General features: G+C 35.4%; 1 protein-coding gene and 1 pseudogene across 2 annotated transcripts in view; both read left to right on the plus strand.

The window, feature by feature from the left end:
• Positions 1–25,194, plus strand: part of LOC141830647 (urease) — a 48,448-nt gene that overhangs the window by 4,970 nt on the left and 18,284 nt on the right. The window contains exons 4-13 of one of the 2 annotated variants that reach the window (XM_074718055.1): positions 1,497–1,542; positions 2,241–2,346; positions 3,203–3,345; positions 16,008–16,118; positions 16,678–16,841; positions 16,931–17,309; positions 17,408–17,516; positions 23,280–23,419; positions 23,753–23,890; positions 23,958–24,049. In XM_074718055.1, the coding sequence (XP_074574156.1) occupies positions 1,497–1,542; positions 2,241–2,346; positions 3,203–3,345; positions 16,008–16,118; positions 16,678–16,841; positions 16,931–17,309; positions 17,408–17,516; positions 23,280–23,419; positions 23,753–23,890; positions 23,958–24,049 (1,428 nt within the window). The remainder of the gene's footprint in view (positions 1–1,496; positions 1,543–2,240; positions 2,347–3,202; positions 3,346–16,007; positions 16,119–16,677; positions 16,842–16,930; positions 17,310–17,407; positions 17,517–23,279; positions 23,420–23,752; positions 23,891–23,957; positions 24,050–25,194) is intronic. The other variant, XM_074718054.1, reaches the window with a different exon arrangement.
• On the plus strand, positions 19,090–19,957 carry LOC141831028 (NAD(P)H-quinone oxidoreductase chain 4, chloroplastic-like; annotated as a pseudogene).

Genomic DNA, 25,194 nt, shown 5'->3' on the forward strand with positions numbered 1-25,194 from the left:
TTGGCATGGTATGATACAGTTTTCCGATCATAAATCGAAACTCGTGTTGAAATTTTAATCCATGGTTGGAACAACCAGTTTCTACTTCACAGATTTGTTGCTCTCGTGTGACAGTCCTAAAAATAAAATCACTAAAACACTCATTGCCACGAGTCAATGGACCTCGATTATCAATGACATCTCACACTAATGAATAAGAATCAACACAAAAGTGATACTAAATTTTACAAAACAAGAGCTTTAGTAATTAAAAACGAAATTTGGATCCCACGTTTTGATTTTTGAGAATGTTGAGCATTTTCCTTAGTAGCATTTTTGATTCAGAATGAGTTGTTTTCTGGAGAAAGGTTCTACAAAAGGTATATGAAAATATTTTTTTAAGATGGCCAATAATCGATCTCAATGGATACCTTTGCTCGAGATTAGTTGACCAGTCCAACTTTGATCGACTAACATCAAACAAAATCACTGGTGGGTTTATTCTAAAGGATATATTTAGTTGAATAACACACCCTTGGTTGATGATTAACCAAACAGGAAGTTGACTTTGGTCACTTGAACAAATTCTAGTCGCCCAAATACTGTAGTATCAATCAAGAATTAAAACTTTGTGTCATTTGTAGTTGCTTGGCTAGAGCCAGTCAACTAAAACTGATACAAAGTTTGTGTCCTATGCCAGCTGTATTTGACCAACTATTAGTTACTTGCCAACCACATATCTTGAAACCCCAAACTAAGTCATTTTCTAAACTCCTAAAGCAATCTAGGATATCTCAAGATCTAGGAATGCATATTTTAAGTCCCTACCAACAATCTAGAACTTCCTAAACCGAACATAGTTGATATATAATATGGAAATAAGGAACTTACCCATACACCTTGTTACAAGCATGAAAGTAATAGGAACAAGCTCTCTAGGTATAGTAGACTTATGTACTTTTCCTATTCATACAAAATCTACCTGTGAACCAAAATACATTACACATCCACTAAAGGTAGTCTTCAAGCTTGACAAGCCAAAAGACGAAATATTCACTTGCTTCACTCTTATCTTCAATTCACTCATTCAAACTTAGCATTGTCCAATGATCTATAGTAGATAATAGAATTGCAAATTCAAGACAAGGTCATCAGTTTAAACCAATTTACTTAAAAACTATTGTCAAAAATCAAAACCATTCATTCTAACCACAATGGATAACCAAGATTATCCAACAAATATGACTTACTCCACTTATATTATTATAAACCTTGGTCCGAGGGTTATGGTTTTATTGTGTTACTGCCTTTTTTATTTGTATCCTTGTGTGAACATAAGCATAAGAATTCCTCTGAAAGGTAAATGCTTTCCTCTGAGATTCTACAATCTAACTTGGTAAATTGTCATGTACAAAAACTTGAAACTGCATGCTGCTATCTCACTGTAACTTAGTGACTAGTATTTTTATTTTTATTTTTTGCTTCTGCAATTTGATTATTTTTGTTCTAATTAACAGACGGCAGGTTCTTCCAGCAGTTGGACACCTTTTGGAAACTGTTCAGGTTATATTGTCATGTTTATTTAAGCCTAGAGTTGTACTTATATAATTTCCATTATCAGATAATTAGTGTACTTATTGCTATTGTCACGAGCAAAAATTAGGACAATCCTAATGCATGTCTGGAAATTCATTTGGACTATGTGCCGTAACATTTTTTCTCTTACTTTGTGTCCAAAACCAGTATACATTCTTAAAAAAAATATATATTCTTGTAGATACTAATGCAGTGTAGAACTGTTGCTTATTGATAATTTGATATGGCAGCTAAGGATGCCAAATAAGTGGAAGAGTTTTCCTACTTTCTTACACTCCTATTCTCCTATCTACTTCAGAGTACAAATTCTTTTGATATGCAAACAGGTGAACACCAGCAGTAGAAAAAACTTCTACATATAATTTTTGAAAAAATTCCTGTTGGTTGTCTTTTCCCTGGTTTTAATCTCATAATTTTAATTGTTTGCGTCATCAGTCTTCCTTTTTCTCATACTTGATTGAATGCTTACTCAGCTTGTAATATGCCTGAGTACCTCTGCATTAAGTAGATGACATAACATACTCAATGAAATCTATTAATTTCCTATTCTTGCAATTTCAGGATGACTATTTTGTTTCTGGTTCATTTTTAACATTGTACATTTATGACATTCTCGATTTAAGTTTACAAATGCCTCTAGTGCTTGACATTTCTTCTCATTTAAGGTTGAAGCAACATTTGTGGATGGGACAAAGTTAATTACCATACACGATCCAATTGCATGTGATAATGGAGATTTAGAGCTGGCATTATATGGTTCTTTTCTACCAGGTAGCGTGTCCAGAAGATTACCTGCTCAAACAATTGCGCAGGCTTGGATTCTGCACACTCAATATAATTTTGCTGGTTGCTTAATTATAGATGACCTTTATTTTGAATATATAGTATGCGAAAACTTATGCTACAGCTCAGTTGGTTAATATTGTTCCATGGTCTATTTAGTTGCAGAACTGAAATTCCATTTATAAGTTCTTCATTACTATCCTGTTCTATCCAAAAAATAGATTTTCTTTAACATATAGTACATGAAAACTTGGGGTTTTCTATGGAAACTTCTGTTTATGTGATGGTTTACCTTGAGCTCTTAAATATGTCAGTTTGCCCCAGTTTGCATTCGATTTTAATTTTTCCTAAGAGTATTTTCCATCCATTTCTTTAGATGGGATGCACCATCTGCTATTTATTGGCTCAAATTTTCGTTGTTCAAAATCTAATAGAAATGTTTTTGATAGTTTTTCCTTTTCCTGTTTGTTTTGTTTTGTACCTGTTGCCTCACATAACAGTTATATAAGACTTGTGAACCTAATGTTGATAAAGTAGTAATGCTGCCATGCACCTGAGCCAAAAGATTGGTATGGCTCCAGTTTGGAATGGAGAACAAGAGTAATCATGCGTTTGGTACAAATCCTTGATAATTCTTCGAAGTGATGCCGGAAATACCTACTTATACATAACATGCCTCTATCCAGAAAGTAGCTGGTAGTCACACTCACAACATCTGTGATTATATCCATATTTTGGGGTGTTTTGGTTGCTTTGATTTTTTTTTCGAGCTTAGACATTTGAAAAAGCTACAGTGCTCATGCATTTCCTTTCCAATAAAATAACACTATTAAAAAAAATGCAGTTCCTTCACTGGACAAGTTTCATGGGGATGAACATGATGACTTCCCTGGGGAAATAATTTTTGCGGCTGGCAAAATTGTAATAAACTATGGAAGGAAGGCAGTAAAGATAAAAGTTACAAACACAGCAGATCGGCCCATTCAGGTGAAGTGGCTCGAATCCTGGTTTACATCTTTACACAATTGTTGTATTACTTGTTTGAACTTTTAATGGATGAGATTAGGGATGACACGCCTTGTTATTGGATGTAAATGCAAAGTGCCTACCTTAGTGGTGATACAAAGCAAGGTCCACACCTTTTAGGTGACTATGTGCATCATGGAGAACACAATAGGACACAGGAATCTGTGAGTGGGATTGTGTGGAGATGAATCCCTGCAACAGGGACATGAGCTCGAATCCTGGTTTGCATCTTTACACAATTGTTGTATTGCCTGTTGAACTTTTCATGGATGAGATTAGGGACTACATGCCTTGTTATTGGATGTAAATGCAGAGTGCCTACTTTAGTGGTGATACAAAGCAAGGTCCACACGTTTTAGGTGACTGTGTGCATCATGAAGAACACACTAGCCCACAGGAATCTGTGAGTGGGATTGTGTGGAGATGAATCCCTGCAGCAGGGACATGAGCAGTGCATTCCACTGGGAAGGGGGAGGCAGGGGGGGGGGGGGGGGGGGGGGGGGGGGGGGGTGGGGGCTCACAGGGTGAGGTAAGAGAGCGGAAGTTTGAGTAGGGTAGTGTTAGTGTTGATAACAAATTGATAAAAGGGGATGCTTTCTATCCCCTTTTTATATTAATAGGCAAGGTAGGAAGTACCACATGTATAACTTAAACCAAGCATAGCAACATTGCCATAAACCAAGTAAAGCCAATCTAATTGGCAGAGTATAAAAAATTGTGCAATTTTAGAAACACATTGATGGTTGCGATCAGAGCTGTAATTACAGAGTTTGTCTTGTCAGGATATAAGGTTGATCATTCGGTCTTCCATCACAAGTCCTTACAGGACACAACATTCACTAAGCAATATAAAATTACTGCAGAAAGAATTTTAAAACAAGGGAATTTTGTTAGTTACAGTACTAAAAGAAAGTATTGCATATAGTTTGGACATTCTTGGAGAAACAAGCTTGATGATGCTAATGAATATCTCCAGTCATATTTATCAAAATTATTTGGGGTGGGCTACACGAATCTTATCCTTCGTTGTTGTGTGACACTAACGCTTCCACTACTAAATTGCTACCTGACAATGATAAGCTTTGTTCCAATCTAAATATAAAAGTTATTGGGAAGGTGAAATCCTGCTTTATCTTCTATAACAATGTTCGAGATTTTCAAGATTTCTTTCAAGGCTTTCCAGAACGATGGGTGAAGGAATAAGGGAGCTCATGCATGGTTTCCAAAATTAGAAATTTGAAAGCAGAGTTGGATACACCAAATTTATATTGTAAGTTCAGGAAAGATGCACATTGACTCTCTACCTTACTTTCAGTCTTAGTAGACAGAATATCTCACAGTGCCTTCCCTTCAAACTACAGATGAAAGTGAGATATCAAACACCAGCATCTCAGTAAGTTCAAAAAAATTAGGATCAAGCCCAACAAATGGAAAAAGATATTTCTCTTATTCTACTACCACCTTCTCTGTTCCTACCTCATGCCGAAACAACTAAAATTACAACCAAGCCTTTGAGAAAGAAAAATGCTTTTACAATTTAGTCTCTATGATGAGGTAATCCATTTGACAACAACAACCAAGGTTCACAATCTCGAGTCATTTTGGAATTTATATCTTTAATCAGAATGATATTAATTTGGTATTGTGTTGGCATTTTGATATATGGTGCCTGTGGAAAATTAGAGGTTGAAGGAGAAAGAAGATGAAGATGAAGATAAAGACAATTATATATTTAACTTTGGATTTTGTGTTCTATTTGGAATGGTATAGGTTTGTCATTATCGTATGGATATAAAATAATAAAAATAACAATATTATTCCAATTCATCTTGACTCGCAGTGTACCATGCGAAGAGGTGTCAAATGTTAGAATGTTGCGAACAATACGTTTCGATTTTGCTGGTGACACGGTTCAAATCACGACAACAACCAAAAACATGAATGAGAGGCATGCAACTTCATGGGCACCTTTAGCTCTGCCCAACTACCCTTCACATGACCGGTTGCACCAAAATCCACAATTAGTGGCAATATGTCAGCCATCCACCCCTTTGACATGAAAGTCCTTCATTACCATGACATAAAAGAAAATACCAACACCACAAGACTACTCCACCATAACCAATATCTACCGCCTCTAAAAGATTAATGTTCTCATAAATAGGAAAGTTTGACCTAGAACTTGTGAAGAGGAAGAATTAAAGGTGGTACTGATTTTGATCATTTTGAAAGAGGGTCTATGCAATTACTTCTCTAACTTTGATGTTGTGTTCGCTTGTTCTTCTCTAAGCTGTTTCTATATTTACCAAATGTAACACAACTACTTATGCAAAGAATTCCATATCAAATGACCCCTTCTTGGAGAAAGCAACACAAACATCCATCGATGCCTTAGTTGAAGCCCATCACTCCCTTATTTGATATGGGAGCGGCTTCTCCATTTTAGCCAAAAATGTATAATTCCTTGAGAGTTTATGCCTTCATGATCCTCTTTGTCATTGTCGTCTTTATTTAGTTGTCATTATGGTCTAAGACAGTATGAGGCAAGTGTGACAAAGTCAATTAGTCTTGCAGACATTACGTCATTCCCACTTCTGTTAGGCACCTTCACTTTTGGTTGCTCTAATTGCATCTAGATTCCTTCCTTTGTGCTAGACGACCAAAATGATATACTTCTTTGATGCCTTCAACCATAGTTAGACGTTTGCCCTCCTAGCTCTTTGCATTTGCAATTTTGCGCCATCTACAAGTTCATAGAGATGGATAGATAAACAATGTGAGAAACTAAATTACCTTGAATACAAGGAGAAGATGAAGTGATATGCTTGAAGATGAACCGTAAACGTCGAAGGGATGGTGAAGTTACCAAATAGGTACAATTCATCAATTTTCATTCATTTAAAAATTCAATTGCCATGTGTAATTTTATAAAAATAAAAAAATCTCAAATAAGCATGGGAGAAATATGTTGTTCTATTTTAGTATTATTGAAGGATTCTACCAAGAGAAAGAGAAAGAAATTGAAGAATTTTGTTGAGAGAAAGAAAGAGAATTGGAATGAAGAATTTCTCAAATTCTTGATATTGAATCTTTACATGAGGATCATTGCTTATTTATACACTTCTTCCTTATTTATGAAATGAAATACAATCAAATCAAATAAAATCTGCCCATAATATCTAATCAAATAAATCTAAATCAAACTATCCATATTTACAATATATTCTAACTCCCCCTCAAGTTGGGTTGTACATATTGTACATGACTAACTTGTCATAGTTCTTCGAAGTTGATTCATGGGAGAGCTTTTGTGAGTATGTCTACGATTTGATGTCATGAAGGAAGATACGAGAGTTCCACAGATTCTTTCGCTACGTTTTTGGAAATGAAGTGTGTCAATTTCTATGTGTTTCATTCTATCATGGTGAATAGGATTCTTTGCAATGCTAATGGCTGCTAAATTGTCACATTGTAGATTGACATAATTATCTATGATTATTCTAAGTTCTTTTAGGATTATGTGAATACATATACCTTCATAAATTCTGAGTGCAAGAGTTCTAAATTCTGCTTTAGCATTGCTTCTTGCAACCACAAATTGTTTTATATTTTTCTATGTTACCAGATTACCTTAGACATACGTACAGTAGCCTGAGGTCGATCGTCTATTTGTAAGATCCCAGCCTAGTCTGCATCTGAGTATACATGTATACCTCGATCTTTGTTCTTTCGAAATAGTAACCCTTTGTCTGGGATACTCTTGAGGCATCTCAAGATTCTATAGACATTGTTCATGTGTGTATGACTATTCATAAAATGATGTATCACACTAGTGGGAAACCTGATATCAGGTCGTGTGTGGGATAGATAGATGAGGCGTCTTATAAGTCGTTGATATCTCCCCCTATCTACTGGTGCACGATCATTTCTAGAGCCAATTTTGTTGGAAGCATCCATTAGAATATCCACAAGCTTGCACCCAAGCATGCCTGTTTCTTTTAGTAGGTCCAACGTATATTTCCACTATGATAGGAATATTCCGTGTTTAGATCGAGTCAATTCGATGCCAAGGAGGAATTTTGGATTCCCGAGATTTTTTATATTAAATTCCTAAGTGAGGAGCCCATTTAGATTTGTGTTTTCTTTCTCATTATCACCGATGATGATGATATCATCGACATAGACAATAAGAATGGTGATTTGTCTTTCAGGAGAGATTTTCACAAATAAAGTGCGATCTGCTTGACACTGAGTGTATCCATGCTTTGTCACAGAAGGAGCTAGCTTGTCAAACCATGCCCTGGGAGATTACTTAAGACCATATAATGACTTTTGAAGCTTGCATATCTTGTTGTTATGGGTGCCAAGGCCGGAGGGAATTTCCATGTAAACTTCTTCTAAGCCACCATTTAGAAAGGCGTTTTTGATGTCCAATTGGTGTAAATGTCAGTCCTTGTTTGCAACCAGAGAGAATAAGATTTTGATAGTGTTGAGCTTGGCCACTGGAGCAAAGGTTTCTTGGTAATCGATGCCATAGGATTGTGAGAATCCTTTGGCTACAGGATGTGCCTTTAGTCTTTCAACTATACAATCGGCTTTGTGTTTGACTTTAAAAAATCATTTGCACCTAATTGCTTTCTTTCCCTTTGATAGTTCACAAATAGATGATGTACCATTCTTTTGTTGAGCTTTTACTTCATCATCAACTTTTCTCCATCCAGGGTGTTTGGGAGCTTCATCAATGGTGGTTGGAATTTGAATATTATCAAAGGTGGCGACACACTCCTGATAATTTGGTGACAATCCTTTATAAGAAATAAAGTTGGAGATGGGATGCATCGTGCAAAATCTAACTCCCTTCCTTAAAGCAATTGGAATGTCAAGGTTATTATCCATAAGTGAAGTAGATTTATGATTATCGTACCTGAGTGAATGTCTGTGAGAGTTGGATTCGGTTTTAACTCTTGAACTGGTGTTGAATGTGTCTTTCATCTTGTGTATACACGAAATTGCTTCACTATGAGAGGAGATGCCAGAATGGGATGTGACATAAGGGGATTGGATAGAAGGTGAATGATGTCGGGCTCTAGTTCGGAGCAGTGTAATGGATGATGATATTCACTCAGATTCTCCCCCTGAATATCAGAACTGGAGCAGTATGACTGTTGTTCAAAGAAAATGGCATCCATGGTGTTGTAAGTTTTCTTGATAATGGAATGGTGAGTAACCAAGGAAAATGCATTTGGTGGATCTTGGATAAGTTTACTACGATTGTGATGGTGGATATGAACAAATGATGAAGAAATTGATCTTCCTTTTTTTTCTTCTCTCCCAAGAAAAAATTTACATCCTAATATATAGAGTATACATCTACTAAACTAGGAAACCAAATATCTACAAATTTGAAAGACAATCAATTTAGTTAATTGTAATTTCCTAAATTCGATACTACCAAAAATAAATAAATCTTAATCTTTTCTAGATACAGAAACTAAATTTTTTATTTCTACACTCCCCCTAAAGTTGAGTTGTATATGTTATACAAACCCAGCTTGGAATTCAACTCATCGAAACTGACTCTTGGAAGTGCCTTGGTGAGGACATCAACAATCTGCTGTCTTGTAGGTATGTAGCTAAGCTGAATGATTCCTGTGTTGACCTTTTCAGAGATAAAATGATGATCAATCTCAATATGTTTCATCCTATCATGATGCACTGGATTTTTAGCTATACTAATGGTTGCCTGGCCGGCAGTAAACATCTTCACTAGTGCTTGAATTTCAATATTGAGTTCCCTTAGCAATCTTTGTAACCACATTCCTTCGCATATACCAATAGCAAGAGCTCGATATTCCAATTCTACATTGTTGCAAGAAACCATAGCCTATTTCTTGCTTCTCCAAGTGACAAGATTCCCCCAAACATAAGAGCAATAATCAGTAGTTGACCTTCTATCAGTCTGTTCTCCTACCCAATTTGTATCTGTGTAAATCTTAACTACACGATTTTCATTCTTTTTGAAGAGTAATCCATGTTCAGGAGTTATCTTCAAGTATCTCAAAATTCTAGTCACTGCATCTAAATGATCCTTAGTTGGATTATTCATATGTTGGCTGACTACACTCACCGAATAAGCAATGTCGGGTCGAGTGTGTGATAGGTAAATGAGTTTTCCAACCAGCCTTTGATACCAACCCTTGTCAACTGGCGTGCCTTCTTCACTTTGATTCAGTTTCTTTGTAGAATCCAAAGGTGTATCAACAGGTTTGCAGCTAAGAAAATCGGTTTCATTCAACAAGTCCAATATATACTTCCTTTGTGATATAACAATACCCTCCTTTGATCGAGCCACCTTCATTCCGAGAAAGTATCTCAGTGTTTTGAGGTCTTTGATTTCGAATTCGGTTGCCAACAATTTTTTTAGCCTAAGAATTTCCTCTGAATCATCTCCAATAAGAATGATATCATCCACATAGACTAAGAATTGTCATTTTTCCTCCTGATCCACCTTTAGCAAACAATGTGTGATCTGCTTGACATTGTGAATACCCATTGACTGTCAAGGTCTTAGCAAATCTCTCAAACCATGCGCACGGAGACTGTTTGAAGCCGTACAATGACTTCTTTAATTTGCACACCAAGTTTTGATTTGATCTATTTTCTAGTCCAGGAGGTATGATTATTTTGACTTCTTCTTCGAGGTCTCCATTCAAGAATGCGTTCTTGACATCAAGTTAATATAATGACCAATCTCGATTTACTGCTAAGGATGGTAACACTTGAACTGTGTTTAGTTTGACCACTAGTGTGAACGTTTCTTGATAGTCAATTCTGTAGGTTTGAGTGAACCCCTTAGCCACAAGTCTTGCCTTGAACCTGTCTATACTCCCATCAGCTTTGTACTTGATTGTAAAAATCCATTTACACCCAATCGGATTTTTTTCGGGTGGTAATGTTGTCAAGACCTAGGTGGTGTTGTTTTCTAAGGCCCGAACCTCTTGTTCTACCGCTTTCTTCCATTCTGGTCTTATGAGAGCCTTCTGAATAGATAGGGGCACTTTAACACTGTCCATATTTGTAACAAATGCCTTGTAAGATGGAGACAACTTTCCATATGCAACATATCTTTGAATTGGATGTTCAGTGCATCTACGGATCCCTTTCCTATGAGCAATGGGCAAATCTGAATCATCAATTATAGAAGTAAGAGTATAATGAGGAGAGGAATCCATACCATCGTGAGTGTCAACTACAGTGGAATTTGGTTCTTGTGTTTGAGAGTGCTGAGTTTGTAGAAGTTCTCTGGTTTGCTTGGTTGTTATTCTCCTTCAATAGACCTTCCTTTTTTTCTCTCCCAAGGAAAAAATTTACATCATAATATATAGAATATACATCTACTAAAACTAGGAAACCGAATATCTACAAATTAGGAAGATAATCAATTAGTTGTGTCAATGCAGAAATTGAGGTGGATGATGCCTTTTGAGGATAGAAAAGCGTCAAGATTCGAGTGCAGTATTCCTTGGCATTGTCGGTTTTGAGTGCCTAAATAGATGTCTAAAACTGAGTTTGAATCATAGTATAAAACTATTCAAATATGTGGCTCATTGTAAATTTATCTTTCGTTAGAAACAACAAAGTCAGGTGAGTATGATCATTAATAAATAAAACGAACCAACGATTTCTTGTAAGAGTTTTAATACGGGACAACCCCCAAACGTCACTATGAATGAGTTAAAAGGATTTAGATGGTTTGTAACTTAAGCTTGGAAAGGATATTCGTGTATGTTTAGCAAGTTGACAGAACTCGCACTAAAAGGAACTGACATCTTCTTTAAGAAATAGTTTTGCAAGATAAGTAAAGTTTGGATGATTAAGACGATAGTGTCATAATATGATTTTGACATATTTATTGTTGGAAGAGGTAGAGTGGTAGCTAGTTAAATTTCCGCAGTGAGGTGAAGTCCCATGAATAATGTGGAGTTCGGAGCATGATTCAACACTGTCAATCATCTTCTCCGTTTTCGTATCTTGAAATTCACAGTTTAGGAGAAAATTTAGCAAGACACTTTAAATCATGAGTCTGTTTTTCTATGGATAATAAACTGTAGTCCAATGTAGGAAATAAAGAACTGTTTTCAAGTATATATTTGGCGTTATTGTTACGGAACCAATGTTGATGATTTTTGCGATAGACTCATTTGCAATACGAATAGTGGAATTGTCTCGACATGGAACATAATTATGAATGAGAGATATATCCCTCGTCATGTTAACAATCCATCGTCTGAGAGACCTGTTTATATTTAAGGTATTAGAGAAAATATCTTCATTGTGGGTTGAGTAACTAGTGGGTCCAGATGGGCTAAGGTAGTAGTGGGCCTTTTTTGATTTGACATTTCAAATTGGACTTGATTTTCAATGGGTCTGTGTTAGGAAAAGAATCCGGTCTGATTTTTAGCCTTTCCATGTCTCTCGTTGCTGGGTAGATCATGCAACATCTTCATCAACAAGTCAATCTGTTTAGTGTTGAAGGGGTTGGTTGCCGACGACGCTCGCAGGTAGGGGTGAGCAAAAGTTCGGTTAAACCGAACAAACCGATCGAATTTAAAAATTCGGTTCGGTTGTTTTGGAATTTCAATTTTTTTCTAAAAAAATCAGTTAATTCGGTTTGGCTTTAAAAATTTCTTATTCGGTTAAACTGAATTAATCAAAATAAAAATAATCGGTAAATTCTTAAGTAAGCGAACCTATAAACCCCTAACTAATCAATAAATCTTTCATAATACTTAAAAAATTTGATTATTTCAGTTAATTCGATTTTCGACTGAATTAACTGATATTTTATCGGTTCAGTTTGTTCGATTTTTATTTGAAAATTTGGTCGGTTCGGTTAGTTTGAAAAAATTCGGTTTGGTTCGATTTTGATTATTCGGATCGATTTTAATCGAATACTCAATCCTACTCGTGGGTGGCACTCCGACTTGAGCTTCTAGTTATGTGGCTTTCTGTGAATCACCCAACATTTAATTTTGGTGTGTCCAACTTTGCGACAATGGTTGCACCAAGGATGACCACACCGTAGCTAGCTATCTCCATCATTCTGTCTAGACTCGTGACTGTTGTCGTTGAGTCGAGTTTTCTATTAAAAATATTAATTAATATAAGTATCACTTATTTGACTTAATGTTATTATTTAAATTCATCTTGAAACATTTGGGAGTGTGCTAGTATGTGCTGAGTGTTAGCACAAGGCATATCAAAATTGTATCCTTATGGTGAGAAGATCAAAATTCTAGCATAATATGAGATTTTAAATCTTGGATGCAAAGTATAGGAGTGAGAAGATTAAAAGTCTAGCATAATATGATATTTTAAATCTTGGATACAAATTATAGGATTACAACTTATTTGGATTCATCTCGGCATGCTTAGGAGCATGTTGATTCGTTCCAATTAGGATGTTTCGAAACAAGATGATTGATAAACAATGCCCTATCAAGAGAGGAGCAATTAGAAAAGAGAGAAATAAGCATATTCAATAGCCGACCCCACTTAGTGGGATAAGGCTTGGTTGTTGTTGTTGTTGTTGTATTATGCCTCCTTAATACCTTAATTAGATGGACGGTGTATATCAACACAAAAATGAGAAAAAGATGGAGTATACTTTAGAACAATTTTTCTTTAAGAAAAGTCAAGTCATTCTTGAATAGTATTAATGAACGCAGCAAAGTATATAAAGGCTAATTTTGGAGCAGACTCCACTAGGACCTAAAATGTCTTGATGAACTAAAAAAAAGTAGTGTAAAAGCACATTTATTGACGCTATTGAAAACATAGATTGATATATTTTCCCAATTTATACGACTCATGCTCAATACTCTTATTACGAGGCAAATTGGGGATTATCTTTTAATCAAGACACAATTATGAATTTGCAAAAAATGTTGAGAAAGGCTAGCCATAAGAGCAGAAAGAGATGATGAAATTTTTGGAAACTTAAGTAATCAAGATGATTACAATTTGCAGTTATTGTTGAGAAGGGTTAGGCGCTAGAGCACATGAGCAAATTGAAATGTTGTGGCCCATGTTTGACTCTAATCACCTTTCTTTTCTGCAAATTCTAAAGGCAAACAAATTTAATAGTAAATATTACACAATAACTTAAAAGAAAGGCATAAAAGAATAGAGGAAAGTGATAAAAATGAAATCGTAGAAACTTGCGAATGTCTTTTGCTAATGTGAAAAGACCATCGACGTGCATAACACTGGTTGGTGAGCTAAGTGATGTAAGAGTAGAAAATGAGGTGATCTTACCAAACATGTATTTAGAGATGCCTGAGTATAGGATCCAAGTAGATGCTAGGTTGAATGTGACATAAGTATAGAAGACGTACCTTTACGAGGTATGGTAGCATCTGACAGAGATGGGGCATATTGCAGCTGGAGCTGAAGGAGGATATACTCCTCAAGAAGAACCATGGCGCTTGAGCTAGAACTAGAAGGGATGGGAGCTGACGAAACATCCTGAGCGACCGTAGTTAATTATGCCACATGAGCAGTGTCTTGAGGATGACTTGGTAGATATCCATGAAGAGAGTTGTAAATGGCCTTAGCATGCCCAAGTTTTCCATAGCAGATACATTTGGGCTTGTGCTGTACTGGTATGACCTTTATGGTTTTGTCAACAATCTACTCTACTATCACTTGTCATTATGAAAAGATTTTTTTTTAAATGATAAGACAATCTTTTTTCTCTTTTTCTTTTCTTATTTGGTTCTTTGATTTGATTAGTTTACTGATACAGCTCTGAGCAAGGGCTATTGTCAGGGTGATCTTGCCCAATTTGCCTCAAGGATGTTGATTGGCAGGCAATGCTTTGTGTGATGCCTTGCCAACACCAATTTCATGATCGCTGCCTGACATGAAGGCACTGGTGGACTAGCAGCATGCGACCATGGTGAGCTTTGATGATGACAGGCAATGGCAGATAGGTAATGACTGACATCGTTTAAGAACTCTGAGCAGTGTAGCTGTGAGTGGATGTGCTTAGGCTGCTGTGAGCAGCTGCATGAGCTTGTGGTGGATCGTGTGAGGAAGCGACAAGTGTAAACAAGTCTGGGGCAAATGACTGGCAATTTTAAGCAATGCAATCATAGGGGTACTTCCAAATTGCGAGATAAGGCACTGGTGGACTAGCAGCAAGCGACCATGGTGAGCTTTGATGATGACAGGCAATGGCAAATAGGTAATGACCGACTTCGTTTAAGAACTCTGAGCAGTGTATCTGTGAGTGGAAGTGCTTAGGCTGCTGTGAGCAGCCGCATGAGCTTGTGGTGGATCGTGTGAGGAAGCGACAAGTGTAAACAAGTCTGGGGCAAACGACTGGCAATTTTGAGCAATGCAATCATAGGGGTACTACGAAATTGCGAGATGAGGATGCAAGAGGGGTCTCTATACCTTTCTTCTTCCAGTATTTGTCTGCTGCCTCTTGAGGTTGCTTTCCGTCATCTTCTTCTGTGACTTTCCTTGGCTTACAGCTACTTCCTTTTTCCTTCAAATCTTTTTTTCTTCTTCCTTCCCTCATTGGACATTATGCTTTTGTCTATCTTCACCTAGGATTCTTGTGGAGTGCTTTCTTCTTCCCATTCATCTGTTTGTCCACTGTTTTATGTGCTGCCATGTAAAAAATTTCACTCAAATGATTTATCTTCTATGGCCTTCTCTTTTGAGTGTTTTCCTTCTCTTTCTTCAGTCTGCCTACTATTCTTGTATGCATTGTTGCAGAGGATCAAAAGACTTGTTCCTAAGGTCTCACTTCATCATCTTATTTGTCAGCATGCTAATCTGAGGCCAACGAATTGATGCCTGCATGCTCTGTCAAGTCTTTGTTAGCTTTTATTCTGCATGTGTGCCAATACTATGTTTTCATTTTCAAGATGGTTGTCTTAATCGGCTTTTGTCTTTTCCTAGTTCATGTGCAAGCCGGAATAGATATTTAAGGGGTTAATATTTATGCTCCATCTTGTGGTGGGGTGTGTGTGTGTGGGCGTGGAAAAAGGGAGGAGGGGGGGGGGGGGGGGGGAATATTAGGTTAATATTATTTTAGATTTAGTATTTTGTTGTTAGTTTGATTATACTATGTAATGGATTACAGTAAGGGTCCACATAATATTCCTTTTCCTCAAATTTGCAGCACCAAACTCATTTTCTAAAAGGATCACTAATATTGAAATTGGTTGTCAAAGGATAATTGGATTTGTATTAGCTAAGTTAACTAGTTAGGGAATTGTTTAAAAAGTCACTGAATGTGTGTGGTACTTTTAGTTTTATTGGTGCATATATTTGCTCTAGCTTTGAGGAGGCGGTTTGAAGTAATTATTTGATAATAAGGCAGCCATCCCTAGCTATATGCTCTTCTCACTTTCTGTTACTCAGTACAACAGCGTATTAAATTAACTTAGAGTAATAATGTAATATGCCAAATGTGATATGTTTCGTTTTATTCTTTCAACTGCGTCAGGGTTTGAAATGATCCTTTAGCCTTTGCGTTCTCTCTGATATTTTGATAATGCTTTTGTTGCAAATCTGTATACCCTTCTGAAACTCATTGGCTTTTGCAGGTTGGAAGTCATTATCACTTCATTGAGACAAACCCATACTTGGTTTTTGATAGAAGAAGGGCCTATGGTATGAGATTAAATATATCTGCAGGGACAGCTATACGATTTGAGGTTATGCCTACTAATATGCTTTTAACAGGCATTTTAAAATTTATAATTGCTAACTAACTCTTAAGGAAGTGCTAATTTGACCCTTTATTCAGATCTGAGTGGCCCACTCTCTAATCAATTATTACATTGCATTTTGCACTAATTGATACATAACTTTCCTTATGCTTCAGTCTGACATTTCTAAAGAACTGAAATGGGCATTAAAAGAACAACATACATCATGACAAATTAGTTGACTAATACGACTCAAGATGATACCGTACAACTGAAACACCCTATGTGGGACTCAGACAACACATAACTAATAACTGAACATAATAACTCTAATAGACTTGTATCTCTACAGTCCCAAACTGGATGATGCACGTCTTTAGTGCTTCTGTAACTTAGCTATTAATGGTTAGGCATACGTAGGCCATTTATATTGTCAACTATTAAATCTGGGTATTCGCTGGCCTGTCTATTGCAATCTGTTTAGTCCACTAAAGAAGTGGTTTTTTTTTGATATTCTTCATTCTATTTGACATTTTGTTTTTCCACAAATTATACACTTTTCCAGCCAGGAGATTCTAAAGAGGTAACCCTGGTCAGTATAGGAGGTAGAAAGATTATCAGAGGTGGAAATGGATTGGCAGACGGTGCTGTTGATGATTCTCGAATAGAGAAGCTGTTGGAGGATCTCATAGCAAAAGGATTTAAGCATGCAGATGACCCAAATTCCAGGTGGAGATTCTCTATATTACACTAGGCCTGGTTAGCTTTAGTCAGTTACTTTGCCTGATCAGTTGTCGATGCCTTACTATTTCATTCAGTGAAGGTGTTGTTGGAGCAGATGCTAACTTCACCTTTGAAGTTCCACGAGAAACATATGCAAACAAGTATGGCCCTACTACTGGGGATAAAGTAAGGCTTGGTGACACGCAGCTCTTTGCGGAAATTGAAAAGGATTATACAGTCTATGGTGATGAGTGTGTTTTCGGAGGTGGAAAAGTTTTACGTGATGGAATGGGACAGGCTACTGGCTATCCATCCTCCCATTCCTTAGATACAGTTATCACAAATGCTGTTATCATTGATTACACTGGAATTTACAAGGCAGATATCGGTATTAAAGAGGATATAATTGTTGCTATTGGAAAGGCAGGAAATCCAGATGTCATGGATTGTGTTCATGCAAACATGATCATTGGGGTTTGTTTCTTAATCCAATAAAAAACTTAGTATCCTTGTATATGAATAATAGAACATGAAGTTTAACAAAATTGTGGATTGTATAAATATTTATGCAGGTCAATACGGAAGTTATTGCTGCAGAGGGCATGATAGTGACTGCAGGAGGCATAGATTGTCATATCCATTTCATCTGCCCCCAATTAGTACGTGAAGCAATATCAAGTGGTCAGTTCTTGTACTTGCTTCTGATTATATTGATCAATAAGTATCCATGAACTTCCTTTGAGAATGTTAGCAATTCAACCTACAGTCACATCTACAATAAGTTATGTTTAAGTTTTGACCAGTATGGGATCATGTAGATATCATATTATATTGACAAATTCTATCAGGTTTATTTCGCCTTATATTTTAAAACCATATATATTTGGGTCCTTAATGTTCATTGGTCAACGATAGATTCTTAATCAGAAGAGTCAAATGGAATAGAGAGGCCCAAGCAAACTTAATGCACTAGAAGAATTGACTTAATCGATTAGGGTATTAGTAGTGATACACTTGCATATAGCTCAATGTAAGGATAAGATCTGCCCCCACGAGCTAGCACATATGGTTTCTGCATGTGGCGTTGCTGCAATAGGTCAAGGGGTCGATCCCTAACGTATGCGGAATGTCTTGCTGGTTTTCTGACCCCTCTCCCCTATGCAAGAGGCCACTGTGCTGGGCAAAGCCCCCGTGATTTACCTCCCTTCCATATCGTATGGGGCAGTCTTGGAGGTGCCCCCGGGGTGAGGGTTATCATCTTTTGCTACAATGTAAGGATAAGATCAGTGGATCTTATCCGACTTTATTCCGGTAATCCAGTCCTATTTGGTTTATTTCACCTTAAAAATCAAGTAAACTTAAGCCTACTTTAAGTAGAATTTGAAGAAGTCTTGCCAAAACGTAAGAAAACCAAGTGAATAATAAACAGTATGGTAATAGGAGTTCGGACTGATGACTTATTATTTTGAAGCATATGGTTTTGGCCTATAGTTGACCTAAGGTGGAGTAATAGGAGTCAACACATATTTTGTTAAATGTTGGCTTCAACGACACTGAATAAACTAGATAGACAGATAGCTCTTTTGTATAGTTTTTGATAGTATTGCTATTAGTTGCGATGGTTAATATTATATTGTTGTTATTCAAAGAGAATTATGCTTGCATATATATAGGTCTTGGACATTAATGCCCGATGACAAATCTTATGTAGGACTGAACCTATATTTAATACCACTCATTAACTATTAACTCAATTCCCTTAAAGCTAGAGCATAGATCTAAATCTACATTTCATTTGTTGAATGGAGTTTTATCTAGTTGACCATGACTCAAGCTTGACAAGCTATTCAATAAACAAGTAAAAAACAAAATCATAAACTGGGTTTTGTAATTGAGGTAAACTTGAGCATATTTATTATTTTAATAAATATATGCTTGGATATAATCAAGCTATGACTAGTTTACAATCTAATGGAGTGGTGGAGATGTGGATGTTGTTTTTGGGCGTTGTCTGCTAGTTTGCTAGAGAATCACAAATTTTATGTTTTTAGTATGAAAATTTCAAACCAAAATCAAGCCTACAAGCTTCCATCTCTAACTATATTAATAAATTTGATTTGGTTTAAACTAAAAAATAAAAAATATATTTTAAAACTTTCCAATACCAAAAGTTCATCAACTAATATATTAAAATTTATATATATATATATATATATATATATGCATTTTATTTCTTCCTCATAGTGGAAATAAGATGTTTAAGTGGTATACTATAGGTATTATTTACTTGTTAGAACTTCTTTTAATGACCCACGTTTTCTTTCTTCATTTCCAATTGGACAATCCATTAATCCAATTGGAAGATTTAAATGGATAAATATTTTTTATTTTCACTAGAGAGTGGGAATCAATGGATTTTCCATAGGACCCAATTTAGTGACATGGCTTTGCCAGCTACTAAAAATTCGCAATTGTTCTATTTCCTCATGCTAGTAATGTACAATGGTCAAATACGACCATTTTCTTCTCAAGACCTTTTACTTTTTTTTTCATGATGTGGGAGTTAGAAATAAATCTTGTTTATTTACTTTTATCCATATGGGGAGGAAATAAATGTCTCTATTCAGCGATAAAGTTTATTTTGTATATGGCGAGGGGGGGGGGGGGGGGCTCCAATTTTCTTTTAATAGGAGTTCTGGATTTTGGAAAATTAGCTAATCAATCATATCTTGTGGCATTGGAAATAATATTATATTTTAGATTCCTTATTGCTTTTGTTGTCAAATTGCCGATTATACCTCTACATACTTGGTTACCGAATACCCATGGAGAAGCACATTACAGTTCATGTATGCATCTAGCTGGAATCTAATTAAAAATGGGAGCATATGGACTTATTTGAATCAATATGGAATTATTTTCCCACACTCATTCGATTTTTCTCCCTGGTTGATAATAGTACTAACTATTCAAATAACTATGTAGCTTTGACTTCTCTTGGTCAACGGAATTTGAAAAAATCTTACTTGTTATATGACGAATCTTCAAATACTTTGGGACTCATAAGGGATTTGCTTTGCCTATATATTATTCTATTTGATCTTTTAGGCCCTTATATATAATATCTCTAACTTTCCCTATTTTTCAAAATGAAAAAAGTTTGATAATTGGTGAAATGAATTAATTTGGTTTGTTTCTGTTGGTTCAAATTTGTTTTTCAGGTTCTCATTTTGAATGCACATTTGCTAAGGGCATGATATTTTTCACATTTCCAGTGACTATGAATAAGAGTTGTATCCATCCTCTTGTTATCGCAATCGTGAGTTTTATTTTGTATTGGATTTGTGTATGAAGTTGTGCATATGGAGACTTAGCATGACCAAGGTTGGAGATTGAGTTGATGGCTTGAAGTTTGTTAGAGTAGATAATGATAGTATGACACATGAGGGATTGTAGGATGAGGAGTATCGAGTTGTAGCTCAACTGGAGGAGACGAACTACATAGGTGAAGGGTGAAAGAAGATATGTGGAGTAGAGCTCAATGTATCTGAGGGACGAATAAGCTAATGGAAGATGATCTTGTAGGCAAAGAGAAGCTGCAAGGTAAAACTCTAGTTGAGAGTTGAGAGACTTGTATTTGGGAGAAGCTAGTTCTTAACTTAGGTAAAAGTTGACCACATTAGGAAGGTAGTGTTCACCTTAAATCGGGAGTGGTTGAGCCGACTAGGTAGTTGATTCAAGTTGATTAGTTAAAGGACAAAATTAGTTAATATAGTATTTATTAAGGGTGAGCATTCGGTTAAAACCGAATTAACTGAATCAAATTGGTTAAAATCAAATTAATCGATTTTTTTTCGACCAATCGAAACAATTGATTTTTACTATTAAAATTGAACAAACTGAACCGATGAAAAATTGATTAATTCGGTCAATAACTGAATTGGCCCTTTTTTTTTTTTAATATTAAGGCTTTTCAATAAAAACTTAATCTGTTTAATAAAAAATTAAAAAGCCTTAATATATTTTAATTTTTTAATTATTTAATAAAAAACTAAATATGTTAATCGGTTTAACTGATTTTTAAAATTCATAACCAAACTGATTTAACCGAAATTACCGATATATATATTTTTTAAAGAAAATGGAACTTCTGAATTAACCCAATTGAATTTCCAAATTAATTTGGTTCGGTTGGTTATTTTGGTTGAATCGAAATTTTACTCACCCCTATATATATATATATATATATATATATTATATGTATATGTGTATCAATTAATTATTAATGTTAATTAACTAACTGTATCAACTAAAGATATGTATGCATTATATATATTTATTAATTAGTTGTTTAATAAAACTCACCTTATTTTTTAGGAAAAAAGCATGTAATTTCACGTAAAACTTAACATGGTGACCTCAACCTCGTCTCAGTTGCTCAATTCACTTCTCGCAATTGCCAATTGTGACTGACCACTTCATGATATGGAAAAACTCCATCTTGCGACCTTACCTCACTTTGCTATTGATGATTGATGTTCTTCGATTTCTCTTCTGCCACATCAATTGAGTGTCTCCATTGATTCTTCATTGTCTGATACTCCTCTTTTATAGCGTCTTCTTTCTCCTCCTCCCCTCCCTATGATTGGCACAAAAACTTTCAGCTGTATCAGCTTGTTCCTTGTTTTGGTCACAGAATTGAATGATAACTTTTGGCCATGTCAGATGGCACAAACTGAAATTCTGAACCATAAAAGGGATGCTTATACTAAGATGCTGTGAGCCTAGTTTGATGTTGAATTGCCACGAAGTACAAGCACAAGTAATTTTTCATAGGAGTTCATTTGGAAGATGGAGAAAGTGATGGGAAAAAGAAAATGAAACAGTAATGGATGAAGATGCGGATCCTCTGGTACCTAGTTGACGTAGCATGAAGTTGCTCTTACACTCTGATACAAAATTTACTCGATATGCAGTTACTCTATTACCAAATTGATACAACAAATTTAACTTCAAATCATATACAAAATTGGTATAAAATTGATAAAAAAAGAGAACTATCTCATACAAAGAATAAGAACCTCACACAAAGTTTAATCAAAGAAAATTTTATTAAATTAATACATTGAAACATGACGCTTTTTATTGACTCAATCTCAATTAAATTTGGAAAGAAATACCATACTAGAAATACAATAATCGAACACTTTTGCCAAATCAAAAGAATTTTTACCAAATTAAAGGTACCCATATACTCTTACCAAATTAAAAGATACCAAACTTTCAACACTTAGACTATGATAATTAGCAAAATTAATTACAAATTTGAAATAAATAAACCCCTTTTCCTTGTTTGTGTTAGATATGTAACGGACAAGCCATCTGATACCAATCAGCACTTGAAAATAATCACTTCCAATTGATTTCAATTTTTTCTGCTGCTGCTTTTGAAAGAGGAAGAACATCTTCTATCATGCCTTGAACTAGGAAGGAGATCTAACTGTCATTTGTTTTGGTTCAAGCTTGTGCTCACCTACCATTATCCTGTCTTTCTCTGCCATTGTTTATTGCTTCAACCCATTGCTGTTGCGTTCCACTCCTATTTTGTGTTTCGTTGCTTGAGAAAAACAGAAGTTTTCCTTCTTGCTTGGCACAGTAGATTTTAATCTAAGTATATATATATATATATATTATTTTGCAACCCATTTCCATTCAAACTCATGGGTGTACCTACTTCCAACTTGAACACTCAACCTATTGCGTGTTACATTGGATTGGATGACTGCTGATTGGAAAAACTTAAGCTGGCATTGATATAAATTTTTATTCTGTTTTCTAATATTTTCAATATTTGAGAAAGCCAAAAAACAATGTTTATAAAGGATCAGTTCCTAGTAGCTATAAAGTATGATTTGATGAAGGATATGCATCATGAAGAAAATACTTGCACAATTGCAAAATTACACAAGAGTTTGTTGTTGATATATATTCGTTCAAAATATAGATGGGACCTGAGTCTTTAATTAGTTGTACTGGGACATATTAAGAATGAAATGCAGAGGGTATTGTTGTGATGTAGGCTGGCTTCACACTGTTCAAATTGATGACCGACAGAAAATGTAGCATAGTATACCATGGGAATTGACTGTTTCTGTTCAAATTGTGACTGACAAAATGTTGCATAGTGTACCATGAGAACTGACTGCTTCTGTTCAAATTGATGACTGACAGCATAGTATACCACTGGAATTGACTGTTCTTAATTGTTCTCTTTCGCCCTAACATACTGTAACATCTGCAAGACTGTTCCAACTAATTGACTTCAATAACTTTTTTGCTAAAACAATAAAATTTTATTGTAGACTTGTGATAACTGTTTGTTGTGGACGAGTTATTCATGCTTGTTATTATTAGATTTCAATACAAAGAACATTATGTGGTTAGGTATAACAACACTAGTTGGAGGTGGCACTGGACCTGCACATGGGACTCGGGCAACTACTTGTACACCAGCTCCGTTCCATATGCAGTTGATGCTGCAGTCAACTGATGATTTTCCAATCAATATTGGGTTTACTGGCAAGGTACTAGTCACATTCCACCTTAAGTTATTTTATAGCAATGGTGATTGCTGCCAGATTTTTTTTAATGCCAAAATCTTTGCTGAAAATTGAAGAAAATAAAACAGGCAATTAATTGCTTCTCTTTGCTTCTGAGTTTGCTGCACCTCAAATCACAGTGTTAGTTTTGAAGCAAATCTGAAGTTTGATTGTTCTAAGAGATTTTTTGATGTTTACCGTCAACATATTAACTATGCTATGTTCATTCAACTCAGAGGTTTTTCCTTTGTCAGCAGTACCACCATCATGAATGAGAAATAATATGACTTCTTTTAAATATTCACCACCTGTATCCAGGGCAATAGTGCAAAACCAGAGGGACTAGTTGAGATCATTAAAGCAGGAGCTATAGGCCTTAAGCTGCATGAAGACTGGGGAAGTACCCCTTCTGCAATTAATAACTGCTTATCAGTTGCTGAAGATTTTGATATTCAGGTAGATGTCATGATCTCTTCCTTCGAATTTTTTTCCTGTATTCTGCTTGACAATTTTTTATTCTTAGGTCAACATACATACGGATACCCTGAATGAGTCAGGATGTGTAGAACATACTATTGCTGCTTTTAAAGGTAGAACTATACACACGTATCACAGGTAAGCAAAAAGACTTGGTAATCAGTTAATATACATTGGTGTTTTGGTCAAGTAATATATATATATAATCAGTTAATATGTATGGTCCTTTGATCCCAACAACAACAACCAAGCTTTTATCCTACTAAGTGGAGTTGGCTATATGAACCTTTCTACACCATTGGGCTCGATCCCCTACTATATCATTATCTATTTTTAAATAAAATTTATCCTGTTTTATTGTTGTTAACCAAGTCTTCATTGGTCTCCCTCTTACTCTATTAATGTGTGTATTTGTTCTGATCTCACATCGTCTAATTGGGAGCATTTATTAGACGTCTAAGTACATGTGTATACTATCTTAAAAGTTTCTTAGAGTCTTCTTTTAATAGACACAACTTCGACTTTGTCTAATGTTCGCATTTCTTATCCGCTCTATCATCGTATGTCTGCATATCCTTCTTAATATCCTTATTTCTGCGACTTTCATCTTTTGCTTGTGTGTTCACTTCATAGCCAACATTCAGTTCCATATAAGATACTAGGTATAATTATCATTTTATAAAACTTTCCTTTAAGCTTTAGAGGTATCTTACGATCACAAAGAATATCCAATGTCCTTCAACTATCATATTTGTATTCTATGTAAAATATCTCAATCAACCCTTTCATCTTTTTACCAAAATGATCTTGGATACTTAAAACTCTTAGTTATATTTTATAACAATTGCTTTGCTATGTCTAATATTGTAGAAAAACTTAAATTTTATATATTTTATATTTACTCTACTAAACCTAAAACCTTTTAATTCTAGTGTTTTTTTCACAACATTTGAACTTAACATTTACCGTTTCTCATCGACTAAAATAATGTCAAATGCAAAAAACATGCACCATGATAACGTATCTTGGATGAGTTGAGTGTGTTCATGCATGATTAGTGTGAATGGTCTAAAAGGTATGGACTTAGAGTTGTTCCTTAATGTAATCTTATCTTTATATGAAACGCTTCAATTAATCCTTGAAGTTTTAGTCTTGTCATTATGTTCTCATATATACTAATTGTTTCAATATGCGCTACACTAACACCTTTCATTTCTAAAATTCGCCATCTAATTTCCCTCGAGATTGTCATTAGGTTTTTCTAGATCAATGAATATCATATG

Source organism: Curcuma longa, chromosome 6 (assembly GCF_044706935.1).
Source record: "Curcuma longa cultivar G26 ecotype Majalengka, Jawa Barat chromosome 6, ITB_CL_G26_1.1, whole genome shotgun sequence".
NCBI lineage: Eukaryota > Viridiplantae > Streptophyta > Magnoliopsida > Zingiberales > Zingiberaceae > Curcuma > Curcuma longa.